Source organism: Heterodontus francisci, chromosome 1 (assembly GCF_036365525.1).
Source record: "Heterodontus francisci isolate sHetFra1 chromosome 1, sHetFra1.hap1, whole genome shotgun sequence".
Lineage (NCBI taxonomy): Eukaryota > Metazoa > Chordata > Chondrichthyes > Heterodontiformes > Heterodontidae > Heterodontus > Heterodontus francisci.
The window spans coordinates 40,013,110-40,039,790 of record NC_090371.1 but is presented as its reverse complement, the minus strand read 5'-3'; the positions used below and the strand labels follow the sequence as shown (position 1 = coordinate 40,039,790).

At 41.5% G+C, this 26,681-nt stretch overlaps 1 protein-coding gene across 1 annotated transcript in view; it reads right to left on the bottom strand.

Annotated features, from left to right (window-relative positions):
* Positions 1-26,681, bottom strand: part of maea (macrophage erythroblast attacher, E3 ubiquitin ligase) — a 213,211-nt gene that overhangs the window by 62,860 nt on the left and 123,670 nt on the right. Inside the window, exons 5-6 of the mRNA XM_068029542.1 lie at positions 25,899-26,021; positions 20,829-20,905 (exon numbers count right to left, since the gene is read on the bottom strand). Coding sequence (XP_067885643.1) covers positions 20,829-20,905; positions 25,899-26,021 — 200 coding nt within the window. The remainder of the gene's footprint in view (positions 1-20,828; positions 20,906-25,898; positions 26,022-26,681) is intronic.

The window sequence follows — 26,681 nt, the reverse complement described above, 5'->3', positions numbered from 1 at the left end:
AAGTTGAAGAAATAATCCACATTACACATTGTAAAGATGAAAATTAAATACTGCAGCTCAAGACATGATACTAATTCACTAAGTAGTGAAAAGCTAGGTTCAACATCCATATTTAAATCCACACTTATTGATCTCTTGTGATGTTGAACATGGGGAGTCAAGACAAATTGCAATCGTCAGGTCAATGATATAATTGAATTGGACAAGGTGGAACAAAAGAGAAAGAGAGAAATGCAATGGGATGGGGAGAGGGCTCATTCCACATATCCAATCATGAGGTAGATGGTTGGGTCCAATCTTACCTTAAGCTTTATCTTTACTTTCTGGCTAAAAGTGTGCTGGTATGGCATCTCAGTTTCTATCCAGCAACATACGAATAATTGAACATACGAATTATGTTCAGAGTACTTCTGCGGTCAGTTTTAGCCAGTAGGGCGTGTATGGGCCATCGATTTTTAGTCAGTGTAAGAAAGGAGTGTGGTTAGTTCTCAGTGAGGGGAACTGGCTCCAGTGGGGACTTTGTTCTGGTGTTTTGATGATCTTTTTCTGCACTATTGGTTCAATTTAGATTTTGCTGAGTTTTCAATGGTTTGTTCCCAATGGTTTGTTCCCAATGGTTTGACATTAAGGCTTCTGCACTTTCGGTGAATAGATTCATCAAATATTGCTCCTACATCTGCTTTTTGGCTTCTCACTTAACGGAGACGGTGGCGTAGTGGCAATGTCACTGAACTAGTAATCCGGAGGCCCAGGTTTATGCCCTGGGTACACTGGTGCAAAATCCCACCACAGCAGCTGGCGGAATTTAAATTCAATTAATTGATAAAAAATCTGGAATTGAAAGCTAGTTTCGTGGCACCATTACTGAGACTATCATTGATTGCCGTAAAAACCCTTCTGGTTCACCAATCTCTGCTGTTCTTACCTGGTCTGGCCTACATATGACTCGAGACCCCCAGCAATGCGGTTGCCTCTTAACTGCCCTCCGAAATGGCCTAGCAAGCCACTCAATTCTCAAGGGAAATTAGGGATGGGCACCAAAGTCTGGCCTTGCCAGCGATGCCCACATCCCATGAAAGAATATTTTTTAAATTATATATGAGACCCATTATTGCATTTTTGTGAGCTTTCCCCACCATCCTACTTCAAAGCTGTGTTCAATTATAGCACCACCTTCACAAAACAAGATTTGCTGACAGACTTAATAAGGCATTCCTTTTCTTTCACCCAGTTGCCTTTGTTCTGAACATGCACTTTTGCATTTGAATCTAAATGTTTTAAAGTTACATCCAAATGGGTGGTCAGTTTCTGGGTGGCAGCAGATTTTTTTTTAAAGAAAGGAGCACCAGTTGAATATTCCGATGGTCACTGATCAAAAGTTCAGTAGGGGGCTGTTGCATAACATAAGATGCTGCCATAATTTACTCGATGAGTCACAGTATTAAGCTCACAACACTGCTTAACAAGTGCAACACCTTTGGAATTTCGACATCACTCACCATTTATAATATGTTAGAAATTGAAGAGCTGTAGAAAAATATGCCATTGATAAAATTATAAAGAATGAAAAATGCTACAAGACAGTTGGCTGCTAAACCATAATTTTTCATTTTGAATAGGTTATTTCGATTCTTTAGCAAAGCAGAAAAACGTTCAGTATAAGCATTCATAAATGTGGTACACATTTCCTCCGCAAAAGCTATTTTTTAAATATGTGTAACTGGGCGAGTGTATTCTGTGGAGGTGGGAGACTGTGGGGAGATTATAACATTTGAGGGAATTATGAAGATAGAGGGAAGATTTCCTTTGTGTACAAACTGTAACAAATGAAACCTCATTACAAGCAATAGGTTTACGATTTTACTACAGATAGTCTATCCCACGATGCATGTCCACTGTAGAAAATTAACTGACTTGTGCTAACAAATATTTTACCTGAAACATCCATTATATTGGCCTGGAATTTGCAGGATTTTCAACAGTGAACAGTCAGTATTCGCTGTCATTATCCCTTGGAGTCTGACCACAACCACTAAGGTAGAAATTCTGAAGTTGCAGTCAGTCATTTACTGCTCCACTACAGGCTGCGTTGTGGAGCCCTCCCAGAGCCAATCAGCAAAATCAATTGAACTGGCAAAAAATCCCCTTTTCCGTTCTCATTTCATTGTTAGAAATCCCATAAAAAGTAAAGACTTGTTTGAGGAGTTGTAACTGGGTTTTCAACTTTATAAGAAAATCTGTGCTACACAACTAACATGGCTTCGATTTCCGATGGCATTCAGATCAGTGCTCAATTTATTTCTCAGCCTTGACCTGCACTCAGGGAAAACTGAGAAAATGGGGTCCAGATCACTGACATCATCCGAATATATTAATACTGGACTTAATTAGGAACACCAAATGATGTCTAGCAGCTGACCAGCAAGTTGAAGAAATAATCCACATTAGGGCATTGTAAAGATGAAAGTTCATCAAAACACCAGAACAAAGCCCCCACTGGAGTCAGTCCCTCTCACTAAGAACTAACCACACTTCTTTCTTACACTGACTATGAATCAGAATAACTACTGCTGAACAACTGATATGGGCCCGAAAAAATAAATTTATATTGGAATGTTGTTCAATGTTTCCATTAAGATTTATTAGTTGAGTTTTTTTTTAAATTAGATTTTTAAAATAATTACATATGAACATATGAATTAGGAGCAGGAGTAGGCCACTCAAGCCCTTCGAGCCTGCTCCAATCAATAAGTTCATGGCTGAACGGATTACTCCACTTTTCCACCTACCCCTGATAACCTCTCACCCCCCCTGCTTATCAAGAATCTATCTACTTCTGCCTTAAAAATATTCAAATAGTCCTCTTCCACCGCCTTTTGAGCAAGAGAATTCCAAAGACTCACGACCCTCAGAGAAAAAAATTCTCATCTCCGTCTTAAGTGGGCAACCCCTTATTTTTCAACAACCCCTTATTTTTCAACAGTGACCCCTAATTCTAGATTCTCCCACAAGGGGAAACATCCTTCCCACATCCACCCTGTCAAGACCCTTCAGGATCTTATGTTTCAATCAAGTCGCCTCTTACTCTGATAAGTTCTAACTCTTAAATGCTTGTTTATAATATTTCGGTTTCTACCTTAAACCCCTGTGCATGTCCCAAACTTTATTTTGCTCTCTAAAATGTATTTTTTTTAGTGATTTGATTATTAGTATTTTTCATTTCCTATGAGAATTGTTTCATGTGACTGGCTGCGTGGACAGCTTGCTTTCACTGCAGTTCGAAGGTGGAAATCCCCATTAAACAACGTTGCAATCAATTGCACATTGAGAGCGGTAAAGCTCTCCCCAGAGATCGCTACATCTTTCAGCACAGCTTTCTCGAAGGTCAGCTGCAAGCACCCACTGACACAAAATCCAGGCCGTTATTTCTGAACTGATGAGTTTGGCAGAGGTGGCAGGTGATGGGGAAACATAGGGACTATCTTCACACTTCAAGCATTTATCACTGCCTCAGTTGGCTACTTCAATGTTATGCAGATCCAGAACTGTTGGAGTAGACTTCAGAGATGTCTCCTTGTCATGCTAGGCCCCCACCTGCCAAGAATAAGGGACATTAATTTTGTTGTCAACATTGATTTTAAACTGTTACTTCAGTGAAGAAAGGGCTTGTTAAACAGATCAGCCGTTGCTGGAAAAGACATTTGCACATTAACGGGCGGTGATTGGAAGGACAAAGGACCATTCACTGACACATTCAACCCACAATGGACCTTGATCACCAGGTATTGTGTGTAAGAGGAGCATTCAAGAGACTACTGAGCTGATACAATCCAAGACGCGGTCAGATCAGTTAGTCACATGACTAACCTGCTTGGCAACTTGGGATTTTTTTGAATTGTACAAACAGTTTGAACGGAGAGTCTCTGTTTGCTCCTGTCTGCTCCCATCTCTTTCTCACAAGCCTCTGAATCCACTGAAGACATATGAACCCCAAGAGAGAAAAGTTTCCTGCAGTGAACAACGTTTAAGAAAAATACTGGGCCCCAATGAAAAGCAAGAACTACCTACAATCATGGGCTCTACACTGAGCTCGCATAACCGTAACAAAAACTCTTCAGCTATTGCCTCAAACTTTTCACTTTTTTTTCTTCTGTTCTTTTCCATACCATTTGCATCAGTATATCGTGTATGCATGCTAGCGTGGGAGCGTCGTGTATCCGTAGGCGCCAACCGAATTAAAGTTTAAGTTCAAGTTTAATAAATTTCAACTTTTCTTCTTTAAACCTAATAAAACCTGTTTGTGCTGGTTTCATTGCCTTATAGTTGAAAGTGGTGAACAAGGATTCACCAAGGGGGAGCTAAAAGCATACAGTGTGTTTAAAAATAAAACCCTGTTACAGTAAGACCAGGAAAAGGCTGAAAGGGAACCCTGGACTTCTTTCTCACCTGGTCGTAACATCCTGCATAAACTCGCAGTGGGATATTTTAGGGATGAAACAAGGTTCGAGACATCTGTAGCTCTATTTGCTCCATAGGATTTGGAAGCTTAAAATTCCGCTTTGAAGCCTCATCATAGATTACCATTTCTCGATTCCCTAACGACTCACCTGCCAGCTGCCACTGTAAACAAGTGAAGGATCACAGGATTACAGTAATAGGCTCAAGAGCAGAAGTATTACATTTGTTACAATCATATGTCAGGGTGAACATTACTAATAACAATTTCAGTTCAAGAGTCAGATGAAAAATATTACTACTTAGCGTTAAGGATCAGGTCCTTATTAACCAATAGGCTAGATGTCTTATGTTAAAAATTCTCCTGCATGTAAACAAAAATAAAGACCATTCCTCTCAACTCTACAGAGCGTAGCTCACCTCCCGACTTCCCAATGCCTGCCCACCATCTACAAAGGTACAAGTCAGGAGTGTGATGGAATACTCTCCACTTGCCTAAATAGGTGCAGCTCCAACACCATCCAGGACAAAGCAGCCCGCTTGAATGGCATCCCATCCACCACCTTCAACATTCACTCCCTCCACCACCGATGCAGTGGCAGTAGTGCGTACCATCTACAAGATGCAGTGCAGCAACTCACCAAGGCTCTTTCGACAACACCTTCCAAACCCGCGAACTCTACTATCTAGAAGGACAAGGGCAGCAGGTGCATGGGAACACCACCACCTGCAAGTTCTCCTCCAAGTCACACACCATCCCAACTTGCAACTATATCTACGTTCCTTCACCGTCACTGGGTCAAAATCCTGGAATTCCCTTCCTAACACCACTGTAGGTGTACCAACACCCCAAGGACTTCAGCAGTTAAAGAAGGCATCTCACCAACACCTTCTCAAGGGCAACTAGGGACGGGCAATAAATGCTGGCATAGCCAGCAACGCCCACATCCCTCGAACAAATAAAAAAAACTCAAGCCGAATCAGGGATAGGCCCTAAATATCAAGGTCAAATGTACAAAATCATTAGCATCCCATTTCATTGTGTGCCATATAATATCCAGCAAATATATTAAAAAGCTTTTCTGTAAGCTATTTGCCATGCCTGAACGTATCCATTGTTGTGAAAGTGCTTCAATTTTTAAAAATATTTAATTTTTTTTTGAGGACTTGTATTAAAACTGAAAGATTCCATTGACGCATTTTATTTTATCAAGTTCACCGAAAGGACACTTGAGATGTTGTTTGAAAACCACCTATGCTGGAAGTCATGTGCTTTGTGCTCAGTCAACAACAGAACCCTTGGTGACCTGGGGAAAAATGGTGACAGAGAAGCCGCATGTCAAGGTTTGTGAAGGTCAGGAGGTCGAATCTCGGTTTGGGGTTTGGATATTGTTTTCAGTTTTGTTAGATGTGAACTGTTTGAAGACAGTTGGTGTTTTTCCTGCCAAGGAAAAAGAAACCACCCAACTCACATCTTTCTCTACCTCTTGGAAGAAATCCTGCAAAGATCCAGTGTGGGAGAGCTAAAATCCCTGGTGCTGCATAGCTTCTGAGAAGCGGGAAAAGAAATCCTGCGATTCGTGTGTGCTGGCAGAAAACCCTGATGCCACATTTCTCCTAGAAAGCCTGCTAGAATAATTCTTCAGAACCAACTGTTTCTGAAACAATCCCAGTGACCTGTCTCCGTATACCCAGACACCAGACCAAAAAAGGAACAACTGACGTCCTTTCATATCTTTGATTTTTTTTTAAATCAAGAAGTAGCAAGTATTTGGCCAAAGTAGTTTTTTTTGGTCTTTTTTTTCCCCGAACAGACCTCTGCAGAGGGAATTTCTGTATTTTTTCCAGTGTGTGTGAGTGTAATTAGGGAATTTAAAAAGGGAACTTTCATATTTCAATCTGTGTGTTAATGTTTTGCTTCATTACTGGTTAATTCTTGTTTTATACTAACAGATAATTTTGTTGTTTATTAAAGAAACCTGGTTGGTGTATTTTATTCTGGGATAAAGAGTAGAATATATGATTGGCTATGTCGGTAACTAGGTAAACATTTAAATATATGTCGTGACCTGTGGAGAAGTGGAACTAAAAAAGACAGTGCACTCCTCCTGCCTCGGTCTAACACCATTTACGGTACAGAAACTTCTAATGGAAACAGAGTGTGCTGGGATGTCGAAAGGATAGGTGGCATTCGTCTGTTTGTTACTACAATGTCACATACCCAAAATCTGCGACAACCATGCCTCCAGAATGCTCCTATGCTGCTCCAACTCCTCAAATAACTCACCAAGAGCTTCCAAATGTCAGAACTCTTACCCAAATCCTAATGGGCCACATCTATACCCAAGGCAACCGAGCAAGGACTCTTCCACACTGCGTCTCCATTCCTCAATACTATGGCCTACCTGCATCATCTTCCTCTTCATTTTTCAATTTCCAAAATATGGATAAAAAGTGCGATTAGACCAGCATAATAGTGATCAAGGCATTGATGTACCCTGCACGTTACAGCACTTCAGGTACCTTTTAAAAGAACTGAGGGTTTAGATTTAGATTAGAGATACAGCACTGAAACAGGCCCTTCGGCCCACCGAGTCTGTGCCGACCATCAACCACCCATTTATACTAATCCTACACTAATCCCATATTCCTACCAAACATCCCCACCTGTCCCTATATTTCCCTACCACCTACCTATACTAGTGACAATTTATAATGGCCAATTTACCTACCAACCTGCAAGTCTTTTGGCTTGTGGGAGGAAACCGGAGCACCCGGAGAAAACCCACGCAGACACAGGGAGAACTTGCAAACTCCACACAGGCAGTACCCAGAATCAAACCCGGGTCCCTGGAGCTGTGAGGCTGCAGTGCTAACCACTGCGCCACTGTGCCGCCCTTTTTTATAACTGCTGTACACTCAGACACACCACATTCCCCATCACACATCATCTCCAATCTCTCACATCACTTCTGTACTCTCTGCCTTCCACCACTATTCCTGGCAGTGAATTCCAGACACCCACCACTCTCTGGGTGAAAATGTTTCCTCTCATGTCCCCTCTAATCCTTCCACCAATCACCTTATATCTGTGACCCCGGTAACTGACCACACCAGGGGAAACAGGTCCTTCCTGTCCACTCTATCGTGGCCCCTCATAATTTTGTACACCTCAATTAAGTCACCATTCAGCCTCCTCAGTCCAAGGAAAACAACCCTAGCCTATCCAATCTTTCTTCATTGCTGCAACCTTCAAGCCCTGGCAACATTTCATGTAGATTTTCTCTGTACTCTCTCCAGAGCAATTATGTCCTTTCTGTAATGTGGTGACCAGAACTTAATGCAATACTCCAGCTGTGGCCTAACCAGCGTTTTATACAGTTCCAGCATCATATCCCTGCTTTTGTATTCTATACCTCGGCCAATAAAGGAAAGCAATCCATATGGCATCTTCACCACTCTATCCACCTGTCCTGCTACCTTCAGGGACCTGTGGACACGCACTCCAAGGTCTCTCACTTCCTCAATATCCTCCCTTCTCAATATCCTCCTGTTTATTGTGTATTCCCTCGCTTTATTTGCCCTCCCCAAAATGCAATACGTCACACTTATCTGGATTGAATTCCATTTGCCATTTTTCTGCCCACTCAACCAAAACATTGATATCATTCTGAAGTCCAAGGCCTTCTTCCTCCCTATTAACTACACAGTCAATTTTTGTGTCATCAGCAAATTTCCCAATCATGCCTCCCACATTCAAGTCCAAAGCATTAGGACATACCACAAACAGCAAAGGATCCAACACTAAGCCCCGTGGAAAGCCACTGGAAACACCTTTCCACTCGCAAAAACATCCGTCAACCATTACCCTTTGTTTCCTGTCCCTAATCCAATTCCGGATCCAACCTGCCACTTTCCCCTGTATCCCACGGGCTTTCATTTTACTGACCAGTCTGCCATGTGGGACCTTGTCAAATGCCTTACGAAAATCCATGTAAATCACGTCCACTGCACTACCCTCAACAATCCTCCTTGTTACTTCCTCAAAAAACTCAACTAAGTTAGGAAGACATGACCTTCCCCTAACAAATCCATGCTGGATATCCCTGATTAATCCGTGCCTTTCTAAGTGACAGTTTATCCTATCCTTCAGAATAGATTCTAACAATTTACCCACCACTGAGGTCAGACTGACTGGCCTATAATTATTTGGCTTATCCTTCACACCCCTTTTTAAACAACGTTCACAGACCTAAAATTATCTGGTACCTCGCCTATATCTAGTGAGCGCATCTGCTATTTCCTCCCTGACTTCCCTCAACAACCTAGGATGCAATCTATCCGGTCCTGGTGATTTATCCACTTTCAGGGATATCAGACCCTCAAGCACTTCCTCTCTCACTATGCTCATCGTATCCAATATTCCACACTCCTCCTCTTCAACTACAATATCTGCATCAACCCTCTCCTTTGTGAAGACAGAGACAAAAAAAAAACTCATTAAGAACCCTGCCCACATCTTCTACATCCACGCACAAGTTCCCCTGTACATCTGATAGGCCCTACCCTTTCCTTAGTTATCCTCTTGCTCTTAATGTACTGCTAAAACAGTACCTGCCAATAATTTTTCATGCCCTCTCTTTGCTTTTCTAATTTCCTTTCTTACTTCACCCCTGCACTTTCTATACTCCTCTAGGCTTTCTAAAGTATTAAGATATTTGTGATGGTCATAAACTCTTTTTTTTGCTTTAACTTACCCTATAAGTTTTTAGATAACCAGGGGGCTCTAGATTTGGCAGTACCACTCTTAATCTTTGTGGGGACATGCCAATACTGTGCCCATAGCATCGAGCTCTTGAATGCCTCCCACTGGTTTGCCACTGAATTTCCTTCAAATAGCTGTATCCAGTCCACTTTCGCCAGGTTACCTCTCAGTTTTGTAAAATTTGCCTTTCCCCAATTTAGAACCTTTACTTCTCTTTTATATTTGTCTTTCTCCATGATTATGCTAAAACTAACTGTATTATGGTCACTATCTCCAAAATGGTCACCCACTGTTACTTCATCTACTTGCCCAGCGTCATTACCAAAGACTAAATCCAGAATTGCACCCACTCTCGTTGGGCTTGTTACGTGCTGGCTAAAAAAGGTTTTGAACGCAGTTCAAGAATTTTGTCCCCTCTGTGCCCTTCGCATTGTTTGTATCCCAGTTGATATTGTACAGAATTGTAGAATTTGATACCCAAAATAATGATTTAAAATTCTAGAGCATCAATTTGACTATTACTGTAAATTAAGTCTCGTCAATAATGCTATATATTACATGATTCAAAATCCAACTGAGTTTCTCCACAAGAGCTTCATTGAGAACATAAGAACTAGGAGCAGGAGTAAGCAATTCAACCCCTCGAGTCTGCTCCGCCATTTAATACGATCATGGCTGATCTCATCTTGGCCTCAACGCCACTTTCCTGCCCATTCTCCATTATCCTTCAACCAGTTACTAATAAAAAATCTGTCCATCTCCTCCTTAAATTTACTCAATGTCCCGGCATCCACCGCACTCTGGGGTAGTGAACTGCACAGACTCACGACCCTTTGAGAGAAGTAATTTCTCCTCATCTCGGTTTTAAATCTACTACCCCTTATCCTAAAACTATGACCTCTCGTTCTAGATTGCCCCACAAGAGGAAACATCCTCGCTACATCTACTTTGTCAATCCCCTTAATCATCTTATATACCTCAATTAGATCTCCTCTCATTCTTCTAAACTCTAGAGAGTAAAGGCCTAAACTGTTCAATCTCTCTTCATAAGACAAACCCCTCATCCCTGGAATCAGTCTAGTGAACTGGGATCATTTTAAAAGCCTTGCACATAGCATGCACTTCCCACAAGTGTAACAATTACTTTTCGCAACACTTGGTCTGTTGAGTTTTTCTGTCACACTTAGACTTGCTATTTTTAAACCCCATTCTAATACTTAACTTAGATTATTTCATTCTTAACATGTAGCTTACTTCAAATGTGATCCTTCAAGATCAATCTCCGAAATGCAACTAACAACCCCAAGTAATTCCAGGTATTTTCTAAAATAAATTTAAGATAATCTTCAGCAATCTATGCACTTGAGGCTTTTCTTCATTTCAGGATTTTGTTACTTAAGATTTTTTCTATATTAAAGGCGTCATACACGATCACAAGTTGTTGTTAAATAACTAAATTTATCAAGCCTGGTAACTTAGGTAAATTGACGTTATGACCCATTTTCTTTTTCTACAGCTCTCATGTCATGGCACAATACCGTTCCACCCCAACACCTAAAAACTGTCAATGCTTTCTTTTTATATTTAAATATGTTTGAAAAATACTTTTAACAAAGTTATCAGAACGTAGAAAGAAAGCATTGTTCTTCAATGCCCCTTCCACATGATTGTTGCTCTACCCCAGCTCTTGGAAACCTGTGCAAATTTTTTGCTTTCAGATATTGGAGTCTGATAGATGAGGCTCTGACTTGTCCAAATTTTGATCTGTTTCTTTAGCCCACCTGTGTTTCACAGCCAACCCTACAGAATCCCCCAGTGAAATTTCTGTCAGAAGAGAAAAAAAAACTGAAGGTGAACAGCAAAGAACAGAGAAAAAAAGCTTGGAGAAAGCATCAAACATATAGACAAGCAGGAAAGAGAAGATTTTTTAAAAACAGAACAAGAAAATAAAAAGATAAAGACTAGTGGAGTGCCACAGGGATCAGTGCTGGGCCTCAACTATTTATAATCTACATCAATGGGCGGCGCATTGGCTAGCACCGCAGCCTCATAGCTCCAGCGATCCGGGTTCGGTTCTGGATACTGCCTGTGCGGAGTTTGCAAGTTCTCCCTGTGACCGCGTGGGTTTCCTCCGGGTGCTCCGGTTTCCTCCCACATGCCAAAGACTTGCGGGTTGATAGGTAAATTGGTCATTGTAAAAATTGCCCCTAGTGTAGGGTAGGTGGTAGGAGAATGGTGCGGATGTGGTAGAGAATATGGGATTAATGGAGGATTAGTATAAATGGGTGGTTGATGGTCAGCGCGGACTCGGTGAGCCAAAGGGCCTGTTTCGGTGCTGTATAACTCTATGACTTGGATGGAGGGACCGAATGTATGGCAGCTAAATTTGCAGATGACACAAAGATAGATAGCAAGATAAGTTGTCAAGATGACAAAGAGCCTACAAAGAGACTTAGATAGGTTAAGTGATTGGGGCAAAAATTTGGCAGATGGAGTATAATGTGGGAAAATGCGATATTTCCCACTTCGGCAGGAAGAATGAAAAGCATATTATTGTAATGGAGCAAGTCTGCAGAACTCTGTGGTACAGAGGGATCTAGGTGTTTTGGTACATGAACCACAAAAAGTTATTATGCAGGTACAGCAAGTGATTAGGAAGGCAAATGGAATGTTGTTTATTGCAAGGGGAATTGCTACAGCTATACAGGACCTTAGTGAGACTACATCTGGAGTACTGTGTACAGTTTTGGTCTCCTTACTTAAGGAAGGATAAAATTGCATTAGAAGCAGTTCACAGAAAGTTCACTTGACTGATTCCTTAGACGAAGAGGTTATCTTATGAGGAAAGGTTGAACAGGTTGGCCCTATATTCAGTGGAGTTTAAAAGAATGAGAGGCGATCTTACTGAAACATGTAAGACCCTGAGGGGACTTGACAGGGTGGATGCTGGAAGGATGTTTCCACTTATGGGTGAGACTAGAACTAGGGGACATAGTTTAAAAATAAGGGGTCTTTTAGACAGAGATGAGGAGAAATTCTTTCTCTCAGCAGGTCGCTAGTCTGTGGAATTCTCTTCCCCAGAGAGCAGTGGAGGCAGGGTCATTGAATATATTCAAGGTTGAGTTATGACAGATTATGATAGACAAGGGAGTCAAGTGTTATGGGGGAGTGGGGGCACAGACAGGAAAGTGGAACTGAGGCCACATTCAGATCAGCCATGAGCTTGTCAAATGGCGGAGCAGGCTTGAGGGGCTGAATGGCCTACTCCTGCTCCTAATTTATATGCTCGTATGTATCATTCCCCACCATAAATATCAGATCCTATCATCCCAAATTCTTAAGAAACCTCATGATCCTAATTCACAATACTTCCACACACTCAGCCGACAATAACGCCACACCAAGCATTCACCCCTTCCCATAGCCCCTTTCATCACACTATTTCCATAAAAAAACCTTGAGAGCTCAGTCTTACAGACTTAAGGCAGGGACCCTTTTAAACACACACAAACAGTGGGTGAGTTATGCCAACATGTAGCAACAAGATGATTCATCCAGTCAGCTTTGAACAGCTAGAAAAGTGAACCTCTGTTAATGGTGTTATAAATTGTGTCATTATTTTGCCATAAGTTTGCAAATCGCGTTCTTATTGTGAAACCTGTTGTCTATTCATTCATGCATTTTATGTAAAACAAATCAGTTGTTGACCGAAAGTTGCACCTCATTTTCATAGAATATTTTTCATTCCGCCTTCTGTAAAGAGGAGAACGTACATAGAACATTCCAGTAGCCGACATATGAAACAAGGGCTCTCTGCTCCAAGAACATAAGAAATAGGAGCAAGAATAGGCCACACAGCCTCTTGAGACTGTGCGCCATTCAATAAGAACATTGCTGATCTTCAACCTAGAGGCATGGAGTCAGTGTCATTTACGGCAGAGAAAACTAATTCGGCCCATCAAGTCCATGCCAGCTCTTCGCTGAGCAATCCAGTCAGCCCCATTCCCCCGCTCGATTTCTGTAGCTCAGCAAGTTTATTTCCTTCAAGTACCTATCCAATTTCCTTTTGAAATCATTGATTTTCTCCTCATCATTCTTGTGGGCAGCGCGTTCCAGGTCATTTCCACTCAGTGTAAAAAAAAAGTTCTTCCTCACATTCCCCCTGCATTTCTTGCCCAAAATGGGAACAGCTTTTCTTTGTCTACCTTACCTAAGCCTGTCATAATCCTATACACCTTTACCAAATCTTGCCTCAATCTCCAAGGACAATCACCACAGCTTCTCCAACCTAACCTTGCAACTAAAATTCCCCCAATTAAAACAACTAACAGAGGAGGAGGCTCCACAAATATCCCCATCCTCAACAATGGAGGAGCCCAGCATATCCATGCAGTTTTGGTCTCCTTATTTAAGGAAAGATGTGAATGCGTTGGAGGCAGTTCAGAGTAGGTTTACTAGATTGATATCTGGAACGAGCGGGTTGTCTGGTGAGGAAAGGTTGGACAGACTGGGCTTGTTTTCACTGCAGTTTAGAAGAGTGAGGGGAGTCTTGATTGAAGTATTTAAGATCCTGAACGGTCTTGACAAGATGGATGTGGAAAGGATGTTTCCTCTTCTGGGGAAGTCCAGAACTAGGGGGCACTGTTTTAAAATTAGGGGTTGCCCTTTTAGGACAGATGAGGAGAAATTTTTTCTCTGAGGGTTGTGCGACTTTGGAACTCACTGCCTCGGAAGGTATGGGGGCAAGGTGATTGAATAATTTTAAGGCGGGGTAGATAGATTCTTGTTAGGCAAGGGAATCAAAGGTTATCAGGGGTAGATGGGAGTGTAGAATTCAAGACAGAAACAGATCAGCCATGATCTTATTGAATGGTGGAGTAGGCTAGAGGGGCTGAAGTGCCTACTTCTGCTCCTAATTTGTATGTTTGTATGCATCAGTGCAAAGGGTATTTGCATCCAACTTCAGCCAGAAGTGCCGAGTGGATGAGCCATCTAGGCCTCCTTATCAAAAAGGAGGAGGTGTCTCATTATCAAACGGGAGGAGGTGTTGGGTGTCTTGCAAAGCATTAAGGTAGATAAGTCCCCATGGCCTGATGGGATCTACCCCAGAATACTGAGGGAGGCAAGGGAAGAAATTGCTGGGGCCTTGACAGAAATCTTTGCATCCTCATTGGCTACAGGTGAGGTCCCAGAGGACTGGAGAATAGCCAATGTTGTTCCTTTGTTTAAGAAGGGTAGCGAGGATAATCCAGGAAATTGTAGGCTGGTGAGCTTTACGTCAGTCGTAGGGCAATTATTAGAGAGGATTCTTCGGGACAGGATTTACTCCCATTTGGAAATAAACAAACTTATTAGCGAGAGGCAGCATGGTTTTGTGAAGGGAGGTCGTGTCTCACTAATTTGATTGAGTTTTTTGAGGAAGTGACGAAGATGATTGATGAAGGAAGGGCAGTGGATGTTATCTATATGGACTTCAGTAAAGCCTTTGACAAGGTCCCTCATGGCGGACTGGTACAAAAGGTGAAGTCACACAGGATCAGAGGTGAGCCGGCAAGATGGATACAGAACTGGCTCTGTCATAGAAGACAGAGGGTAGTAGTGGAAGGGTGCTTTTCTGAATGGAGGGATGTGACTAGTGGTGTTCCGCAGGGATCAGTGCTGGGACCTTTGCTGTTTGTAGTATATATAAATGATTTGGAGGAAAATGTAGCTGCTCTGATTAGTAAGTTTGCGGACGACACAAAGGTTGGAGGAGTTGCGAATAGTGATGAGGATTGTCAGAGGATACAGCAGGATATAGATCGGTTGGAGACTTGGGCAGAGAAATGGCAGATGGAGTTTAATCCGGACAAATGTGAGGTAATGCATTTTGGAAGATCTAATGCAGGTGGGAAGTATACAGTAAATGGCAGAACTCTTAGGAGTAACGACAGGCAGAGAGATATGGGCGTACAGATCCACAGGTCACTGAAAGTGGCAACGCAGGTGGATAAGGTAGTCAAGAAGGCATACGGCATGCTTGCTTTCATCGGTCGGGGAATAGAGTATAAAAATTGGCAAGTCATGCTGCAGCTGTACAGAACTTTAGTTAGGCCACACTTAGAATATTGCATGCAATTCTGGTCGCCACACTACCAGAAGGACGTGGAGGCTTTGGAGAGGGTACAGAAGAGGTTTACCAGGATGTTGCCTGGTCTGGAGGGCATTAGCTATGAGGAGAGGTTGGATAAACTCGGATTGTTTTCACTGGAACGACAGAGGTGGAGGGGCGACATGATAGAGGTTTACAAAGTTATGAGTGGCATGGACAGAGTGGATAGTCAGAAGCTTTTTCCCAGGGTGGAAGAGTCAGTTACTAGGGGACATAGGTTTAAGGTGCGAGGGGCAAAATTTAGAGGGGATGTGCGAGGCAAGTTTTTTTTTTACACAGAGGGTGGTGAGTGCCTGGAACTTGCTGCCAGGCGAGGTGGTGGAAGCAGGTATGATAGCGACATTTAAGAGGCATCTTGACAAATACATGAATAGGACGGGAATAGAGGGATACGGTCCCCGGAAGTGCAGAAGGTTTTACTTCAGGCAGGCATCAAGATCGGCGCAGGCTTGGAGGGCCGAATGGCCTGTTCCTGTGCTGTGCTGTTCTTTGTTCCTCCAGAGGTCCCCAGCATCACAGATGCCAATCTTAACTCCACATGATATCAAGAAATGGCTGAAGGCACAGGATACGACAAAGGCTATGGACCCTGAGAACATTCCAGCAATATGACTGAAGACTTGTGCTCCAGAACTAGCCGCGCCCCTAGCCAAGCTGTTCCCGTAGAGCTCCAACACTTGCATCTCCCTGGCAATGTGGAAAATTGCCCAAGAATGTCCTGTGCACAAAAAGCAAGACAAATCCGACCCAGCCAATTATCGCCCCATCAGTCTACTCTCGATCACCAGTAAAGTGGTGCAAGGGGTTGTCGACAGTACTATCAAGCAGCACTTGCTTAGCAATAACCTGCTCAGTGACACCCTGTTTGGGTTCCATCAGCACCACTCAGCTCTGGACCTCATTACAGCCTTGGTCCAAACGTGGAAAAAGAGCTGAACTCCAGAAGTGAGGAGAGAGTGACTGCCCTTGACATCAAGGCAGCGTTTGACTGGGTATGGCATCAAGGAGCCCTAGAAAAACTGGAGTCAATGGGAATCAGGGGGAAAACTCACCACTGGTTGGAGTCATACCTAGCACAAAGAAATATGGTGGTGGTTGTTGGAGGTCAATCATCTCAGTCCCAGGACATTACTGCAGGAGTTCCTCAGAATAGTGTTTTCGGCCCAACCATCTTCAGCTGCTTCATCAATGACCTTCCCTCCATCATAAGGTCAGAAGTGGAGATGTTCGCTGATGATTGCACAATGTTTAGCACCATTTGCAACTCATCAGATACTGAAGTAGCCGGTGTACAGATACAGCAAGACCTGGACAACATCCTGGCTTGGGCTAAGAAGTGGCAAGTAACATCTGAGCCACACAACTGACAGGCAATGACCATCTCAAACAAGAGAGAATCTAACCATCTCCCCTTGATGTTTAAGGGCATTAATGTTGCTGAATCCCCCACTATCAATATCCTGGGAGTTACCATTGACCAGAAACTGAACTGGACCAGCCACATAAATACTGTGGTTGTAAAAGCTGGTCAGAGTTGGGAATTCTGTAGCGAGTAACTCCTGACTCCCCAATACCTGTCCACCATCTGCAACGCACAAGTCAGGAGTATGGTGGAATACTCTCCACTTGCCTGGATGGGTGCAGCTCCAACAACACTCAAGAAGCTCAACACCATCCAGGACAAAGCAGCCCGCTTGATTGCATCCATCCACCACCTTCAACATTCACTCCTTTCATCAACGCACAGGGCAGCAGTGTGTACTATCTACAAGATGCACTGCAGCAACTCACTAAGGCTCCTTCAACAGCAACTTCCAAACCCACGTCTTCTACCACTTAGAAGGACAAGGGCAGCAGATGCATGGGAACACCACCACCTGCAAGTTCCCCTCCAAGCCACACACCATCCTGGCTTGGAACTATATCATCATCCTTCGCTGTCGCAAGGTCAAAATCCTGGAACTTCCTTCCTAAGAGCACTGTGGGTGCACCTCCACCTCAAGGACTACAGCAGTTCAAGAAGGCAACTCACCATCACCTTCTCAAGGGAAATTCAGGATGGGCAATAAATGCTGGCTTAGCCAGCGTCGCCCACATCCTATGAACAAATAAAAAAAAAAATCCTGGAATCATTCTGGTAAATCTCCTCTGCACCCTCTCAAGGATCCTCACATCCTTACTAAAGTGTGACGAACAGAGCTGGACGCAATACTCCAGCTGGGACCTAACCAGAGCTGAATAAAAGTTCAGCATAACTTGCTTGTTTTTGTACTCAATGCCTCTATTTATGAAGCCCAAGATCCCATATGCTTTACTAACCAATTTTTAAAAATATGTTCTGCCACCTCAAAGCGCGATTCACATGCACTCCCAGGTCTCTCTGTTCCTGCACACTCTTTAGAACAGTGCCAATAAGTCTATATTGCCTCTCTCTATCCCTTCTGCCAAAATGCATCACCTCATACTTGTCTGTATGAAATTCCATCTGCCATTTGTCTGTCCATTCGGCTAGCCTATGTCCAGTTACAGGTGGTTCGTATCATCCTCACTGTATGTCACTCCTCCAAGTCTGGTATCATTTGCAAATTTTGAAATTCTACTCTGTATTCCAAGACTTCAAATCCATTTTTCCACCCCATCCCGATTATCTCGCGATTCCTTTAGAATCCAAAAATCCATCAATCACAGCCTTGAATATACTCAACGACTGAGCATCCGCAGCCCTCTGAGGCAGAGAATTCCAAAGATTCACAACCATTCCTCATCTCATCCTAAAAGGCCAGCCCCTCATCCTGAGACCATGCACCCGAGATCTCGACTCTCCAGCCAGGGGGAAATAGCCTTCGAGTCTACCCTGCCAAGCCCTCTTAGAAATTTATATGTTTCAGTTAATCATAGAATGATTACAGCACTGAAAGAGGCCATTTGGCCCATTGTGCCCATTCCAGTTCTCTATAAGAGCAACTCAGTTTGTCCCACTGCCCCATCTTTTCCCCGTAGCCCTGCAAACTTTCTCTTCAGATAATTATCCAATGCAAATCACCTCTTATTCTTATAAATTCCAGAATATAGTCCCATTCTACTCATAGGACAACCCTCTCATCTCAGAAAACTATCCTGTGAACCTTCACATTACACCCCCTCAAGGCAAGTATACCCTTCCTCAGGTACAGAGATCAAAACTGCACACAGCAGTCCAGGTGTGGTCTTACCAAAGCCCTGTACAATTACAGCAAGATTTCCTTACTCTTGTACTCCAATACTCTTGTAATAAAGGCTATCAAGCCATTTACCTTCCCAATTGCCTGCTGCATCTACGTGTTAACTTTCTGTGTTTCGTGTACAAGGACAGAGTAATCAATAGTGTTCCAGTACTACCTCAGCAGTTTTACTGTTCATTGAATCTGTGCTATATACCAAAGGCTCAGCTTAGAGTAAAATGTACTTTCAGTTACACATCACACTCTGCAACCGTTGTCGTTTGCATCTGCCAATCTTTTGTGTCATCATTTCACCTGCAATGAAACTGTATTACAGTGCAAGGAGTTTAGACTTGCGGCAGCTGAGTTATTTTCAGCAGGACTCTAATGTAATTGATGAATCAACTATAACTACCGTGGCTAACTAAACAGTTATTGTAATTGATCCACTGGCTGCAAGAGTTGTGCTGAAACAGCTCAGCCATTGAGAAACTAATTACTATGCATTTTAACGCAGCCAGATTGTCGATGAAACAGGTTAAGCAGTTGGTAAAAATTTTACAGGCTAGCAAAAAGTGAAATTTAATGCTGATTACCACCTTTTACCCTCAAAACAGTCAATTCATAAAAGATTTACAACAGGATGCCCACATTCTTAAAGACTAACGTGAGCCATTGAGAATAACCATGTATTGCTTCAGCACCCAAGACTATTCGGATATTATGGTGTCTAATGATGACTTAAAATAATACTCTCCAAGCAGCTGACCATTGGCTACTACTTGCAAGATCCTTCTGTTGAAGGTCTGATGGCAGAAATCACATGAACACCTTACTTTCAGCCAAAAACAAGGTCATAGAATGATATAATAAAAAATGACTTGCATGTATATGATGGGTAGCAAGGGTGGAATGGTCATACGTGTTCATCTCAGAATAGCAAAGACAAAGATATTCTCATGATATCAAGATTAAGACAAAAAAAAAGCACTGTTAACAAAAAATTAATCAGAGTGCACATTGAATTCTGGACAAGTTGAAAATCTGTCTGCAAAGTCAATGTATCTACAAAATTAAAAACACTTGAAAAGGTTATGAAGAAGACAGGCAATAGTCTTGGCACCACATCTGCTTCTGATGGGGGAGGGACCAGGGAAATAATGACACCATTGATCGTAATTTGGGCTTGTGAAAGCAGGGAGGAGTCATAAATGCATCTTCCAATGATGGGGGCGGGGGGGAAGGAGGGGCGGCAGGCACGTTTTGAACACAACACTGGAGGATTCGAGAAGAAGTGGAAAATGGAAAAAAGGATCCATTAAAAAAAATGAAAAGTTTAAATATTCGTACTGAACAAGGACAGTGGTGAATGATATCATAAAACCAATAAGCCTAAAGAATGCATGCATCTTTTAAAATCACCATTTTTGCAAGCGATATTACAGTTTGTACCATTAACAAACTTTTTCCACTTCTGATGAAATGTCATCAACCTGAAATGTTAATTCTGTTTCTATCTCCAAAGATACTGCCAGACCTGCTGAGTATTTCCAGCATTTTCTGTTTTTATTTAACATTTCCAGCATCCGCAGTATTTTGCTTTTGTTGCGAACAAAAGATTTTTCACCTTCTCAGCAAACTTAGTGTTGCAGAACTATGGGATTAATTAGATGTGAAGGTAGATGAAATGGTACTGGTCTCAATGTAGGGATTGTAACAGCAATAACAAACAAATTTAGAGAATTAGAGTCAGTGTTGCTTGCATGAGAAAGACATTCTTACAAGAAGCTGTCATAACGCCACAAATAAAACATGAAAATCAAGAATAAGCAAAGAATACATCCTGAGGGTGAACTGAGCAATTAGGATGGTAAGGGAGAAACTGTTTCTAGAGAGCTAGGAGGCGAGGGATTGGTATATTAGCTGCTCACTGGAGAGACCAAAGGGAAAAAATAATCAACATGGGTAAGATGAGATCTATAAATTAAATTTTAAAAAAGATTAAATAGTATCAGATTTGAAATTTTTAGAATAATTTATTTTCAAACATTATCCGTAATTGAGTAACTCACACAGCCAATAATGGTAGTTAATTACAGCAATGGAGCAGTATTCATTTTAAAATCCCAAATTGGCATCTGTATAATGTTGGTCCTGGGACTATAACAATAGAAATTATTTTATTTAAAAAAAAACATATTGTATATACTTTGCAGTTCCACAAATCAAGGGCAAATGGTAATCCTATAAATGATACCTGACAGCTTCCAGTCTCTTGTTTTGTCGGATAAGTTCAATGAACTCCTGAATCCTCAGGCTGAACTCCAGGCAGCTCTGTTAATACAAAAGAACTGATTCAACTGAAGGTCATATGATAATCTGCATAAAACATCAGAAGCACCAAAGAAAGCCAGTAAAACATACAGGACAGATTTTGCTGTGAAAACAACAGTGAGACTAACAGTTTTTGCATTTAATTATTTGCAGATTGGACAGCAACTTCTGCAGAGAAGTGTGAAGTGATTCATCTTGGTAGGAAAAATGCGGAGACACAATATAAAACAAAGGGTGCAATTCTAACGGGGGTGTAGGAGCAGAGGGACCTGGGTGTTTCTGTGCATAAAACATTGAAGGTGGAAGGACAGGTTGAGAGTGCAGTTAATAAAGCATACAGCAGCCTAGGCTTCATTAATAGGAGCAGCATGTACAAACACCAAGGACGTTATGCTAAACTTGCATAAAACACTGGTTTGGCCTCATCTGGAGTACTGTGCCCAGATCTAGGCACCACACCTTAGGAAAGACGTGAAGGCATTAGAGAGAGTATAGAGAAGATTCACAAAAATGGTTCCAGGAATGAGGAAATGGAGTTATGTAGATAGATTGGAGAAGTTGGGACTGTTTTCTTTGGAGAAAGAATGTTGAGAGGAGGTTTGATAGAGGTATTCAAAATCATGAGGTTCTGGACGAGTAGATAGGGAAAAACAGCTTCCATTGGTGGAAAAATCGCGAACAAGAGTGCGCAGATTTAAAGCAATTAGCTAAAGAATCAATGGGGATTTAAGGAGAAACTTTTTCATGCAGCAAGTGGTGAGGATCTGGAATGCGTTTCCTGACAGTGTGGTGGAGGCAGGTTCAATCAAGGCATTCAAGAGGGAATTGGATTGCTATATGAAAAGGAAGAATATGTTGGTCAAAAGGAGAAAGTGGGTGAGTGGCACTAGGTAAATTGCTCCTTCATAGAGTCAGCACAGACATGACGGGCTGATGGCCTCCTTTTGTGCTGTAACAAATCTGTGATTCTTGGATTCGACCCAGCACACAAATGCACAAATCTGTAAACTGCTGTCTGATGACTGATGTGCCACTTCTCTGCAAGCAGTGCTACATATGTTATCTTGCCACCTGATACACTGTTCAAATATGGTGAACAGCATGACATTCCTGTACTAATGTTGTGGATAGGGACTAAACTCGCGAGAGAAAGGGCTTGCCCATTTAAGTCAAAGTACCCTTATAATGGCATGGTAAATCTTAATTACAAACAACCTCTCCGGTGCTGAAAAGTAACTTTTACAAGCATTCCTTCAGCTTTTAATTATTGTTGGAGATTTTTTTTTTTAAAAACTCTTCCTTTGTCTCTTTTATCCCCCTCTTAATTCAATCTTTCCTCCCCCCTCTTCATTTTTCTTTCTGCACCTCATTTGGCAATAAGTCAACGATTTTAACTGTCACCTCCGGTTTCAGACTCTGCGTTGCTCATTAACAATTCTTCAATCTGTTTGGTGAAGGAGACGTAGCTGCTTGCTGTGTTCATACAGGACTCAGATGCCCTGTACAGGGTGCCATGTGGTTTGGACGTCCTGCTGACATAAACTTGCCATGCAACACCCTATAGTAAGTTTATGTGTAAGTGCTAGTCTAACAATAGCAGGTGCCGTTAATTTGCCAGTCACAGCACAATCTGACCCACTGCATATTCATCATTTGCTGAAATGGATGAGATTCAGGTTAATTGTAGCGAGCTCAATCTCAGCTGCTAACTTACACAGCCAGATCTACTCACATGAAAACTATTTTCTCAAAATTGTTTGTGCTCTTGCAACAAATGACTCATTGTTTCAGCAATGATATGAATACAATGGCTCTGTTTGAATGTGCATTATTGCTACATGTGTTTTTATTTAAATGTCAGTAATTATAACTGCTCACCATGATTATGATAACATCACTTTTTAAACAGTCCATTTACATCCATGACACTAAATATAGTGAAGTTTTGGTTGCTACAGAAACCCAACATCTGGGAGAATATTTATGTCGATTAAAAAAAGACCTAACTTTAAAAGATGATAATTTAATTGAGTCCTCAATATGTTTGGGCATAATTTTCCCACACATAGTCATAGGGAGCTGTAATGCTATTTTCTATTTGGTGGTAGGGAATGGCCATGCTTTGCCACTCAAGATATTAGAATTAGAACATTACAGCGCAGTACAGGCCCTTCGGCCCTCGATGTTGCACCGACCTGTGAAACCATCTGACCTACACTATTCCATTTTCATCCATATGTCTATCCAATGACCACTTAAATGCCCTTAAAGTTGGCGAGTCTACTACTGTTGCAGGCAGGGCGTTCCACGCCCCTACTACTCTCTGAGTAAAGAAACTACCTCTAACATCTGTCCTATATCTATCACCCCTCAACTTAAAGCTATGTCCCCTCGTGTTTGCCACCATCCGAGGAAAAAGACTCTCACTATCCACCCTATCTAACCCTCTGATTATCTTATATGTCTCTATTAAGTCAACTCTCCTCCTCCTTCTCTCCAACGAAAACAACCTCAAGTCCCTCAGTCTTTCCTCGTAAGACCTTCCCTCCATACCAGGCAACATCCTAGTAAATCTCCTCTGCACCCTTTCCAAAGCTTCCACATCCTTCCTATAATGCGGTGACCAGAACTGCACGCAATACTCCAGGTGCGGTCTCACCAGAGTTTTGTACAGCTGCAGCATGACCTCGTGGCTCCGAAACTCGATCCCCCTACTAATAAAAGCTAACACACCATATGCCTTCTTAACAGCCCTATTAACCTGGGTAGCAACTTAGATAAAATTGCAAAGTATAAAACCTACACTTTTTATAGCACTTGAGATATCTTAAAGTGTGAATTATTTTAAAAATATATTTGCTTTTTAAAAAAAAAGACTGAAGTGCGTGCCAGAATAAAAGATGACATTTCTGAATTGCTGGTCACAGCACCACATCCAGTATCAAATCTACAGCTGAACCTGTAGGTTGGGCTGATTTGAGACCAAAACTAGATGACATTGTGTGGGACAAAGGTGACAGATGCTTTCTCACCAGTTCTGTGGCCCAAATCAGAGTGTGGCTAATTTCTTGCTTCTGAGAATATTTGTTGCTGATCAAATTCCATTTCTAATCTGGGGGTGGTAGAGTGCTTTATTGATTCTGTATTTTAGGTGGGAAGAGTAGTTCTCTGCAAAACTAGAACCCAGGATCTTTCTGCCCAAATAAAAATCAAGCTACGGTTTACTTCTGTTTAGTGCACACAGGTTTTCCATTTTAACAAGCTGAACAATGGAAAATAACAAACCAGTGTTGTACTAATTTGCCACTAGGAATAAACCACGTCATCACAGAATCATACAGCACAGAATGAGGTCATTCAGTTCTTTGAAATAGCTACTCAATTACTCCCACTCCCCTGATTTTTCCCCATAACTCCACAAAGTTCTCCTTTTCAAGTATATATCCAATTCCCTTTTGAAAAGTTCTACTGAATCTGCCTCCACCATCTTTTCACGTAGTACATTCCAGGTCACAATGTGCAACATTCAAGAAACTAACTTCTCTCCTAGTTTTTGTGCCAATTATCTCAAATCAGTATCCTTTGGTTACCAACTTGCCTGCCTGAAAAAAACAGTACTACCTACTCAATCAAACCCCTTATAATTTCAAACACCTCAATTAAATCTTGCCTTCACATCTCTGCTCCAAGGAGAATAATCACAGCTTCTGTTGTCTCTACATAACTGAAGTCCCTCATCCTTGGTAACATTCTGGCAAATTTTCTCTGTACCCTCTCCAAAGCCTTGATATCTTTTTTAAAGTGTGGTGTCCAGAATGTCACAATACTCTCGCTGAGGTCAAAAGTGATTTTGTGCTCTTGGCCTCTTTTTTTTAAGCCAAGGATCAGCACATTTTTATCAAACCAGCTTTACTAACTTTTCCTGCCACCTTCAATGATTTGTATATGTAAACTTCCAGGTGTCTCTGATCCTGCATCCCTTTAAAATTGTACTTTTTAATTCATATTGCCTCTCATTTTTACTTCCAAATAGCATCAGTTCACACTTCTCTGCATTAAATTTCAACAGCCATGGGCTTGCCATTTCAACAATCTATGTCCTTTCGAAGTCTGTTACTATACTCTTTACTACATGTCAAAGCCTCATTTCATCTGCAAACTTCGAAATTATGTCCACTATGCCTATTCCAGGTTACTTATGTGTATAAAAAAGAGCAGTGGTTCCAATACCAACCCCTGCAAGACACACTGTATACTTACCTCTAATGAAATTTGATTTTAAAACTCAAGCTGCCTAGTGGCTAAAGCCTGATGGACCAGAGTTGGACTGATCATAATAGGCTACACCCAAAATAGTATTGGTAAAATGACACAAAACTATGTAATTTTAAGTGCAAAATCTCTCAACATAATAAGCAGTACAGGAAGAGAACAAAATGAAGAACCAATAAATAGTGATCTTAAAGAATTTTTCTGGTGTGACAGATTTACCACTGAAAATAAAGCAAAAAGGACTTGGGTATGACCCAGAACAGACTGGACAAGTCATGACCACAAAGAGTACACATTTCTTGAAAAGAAATATCTTCAAATTTGTTTCTCCCCTCTATGGAAGATGGCAATTTATGGAGCAACATGTAGGAACAAATGAGGAAAAATATTTTATTACGTGCTTTTTGGAAGGTTTAATAAAAGTTTAAGCTTCATAGATAGCTAAAGTACAAATTGCATTTTAACATATGAAAACTCTTCATTAATTTATTAGGAAAATTTCAACGCTTTTTTTTTTAAACAGATGTCAGTAGAAATAATTTTGTGTTTCCTAGAAGGTGAAAAGTTAAAAGAAAACTTGAAAATTTGAGCTATAGTAATAATTTTCAGCTGATCGCTAGATGCTGCAATCATAATACACATACACTATGGTTAATTAACAAGAAACGCCCAAAACCATTTTGTCTAATAGCCAAGAGTCACAATTCATTTTGAGACACACCTTCATCTTCCTCAGCCTTGATTTGTTGTCATGACACCAGGCCAGACAAGTAGCTGTCTCTTGCCTTTCGAGCGACTCTTCTACCTCCTTTGCTGTAAGAAACATGTCAATATTCACCAAGTCCTAGAAGAGAAAAGCAGAAGAGTACCTTGAAGAGAATGCCAAGATAGAAAAAAAAATGCAGTAGCATGTTGCAATACAATCTTACCAATTATGGACTTCAAAATTATTTCAACCCATCCAATCAACATTGCAAAGGAAAAACTGATCAGTACATGTGAAGTGTTCCTGCCTGTCCTTTATACACACATTTTACTCTTTATGATCCAAGTTCCAATCATTCCACTCTCAAAGAAAATTAATTGTACTCATTACATATCTATCTCAAAGCACTGTATTCGGTATGAAGTTTATATTCTTAGATTACAATCTTGGTGCGCAACCAAAGGGGCAAGCATATACAAAGTTGTGAAGAAAGACAAGAGGATAATTAACACTTCTAATTGAGATAGGATAGGCTGAGCTAATATTTTAATAGAATCAAAGAATCACAGAATAGTAACAGCACAGAAGGCAGCCATTCAGCCCATCGTGTCAATGCTGGTTCTCTGAAGGAATAATTCACCTCATGCCACTCCCCTGCCTTCTCCCTGTAGCCTTGCATTCTTTTCAGATAATAATCCAATTCCCTTCTGAATGCCTCGAGTGAAGCTGCCTCCACCAGACTCTCAGGTGGTGCATTCCAGATCCTAACCAATCGCTGCGTGAAAAGGTTTTTTCTCA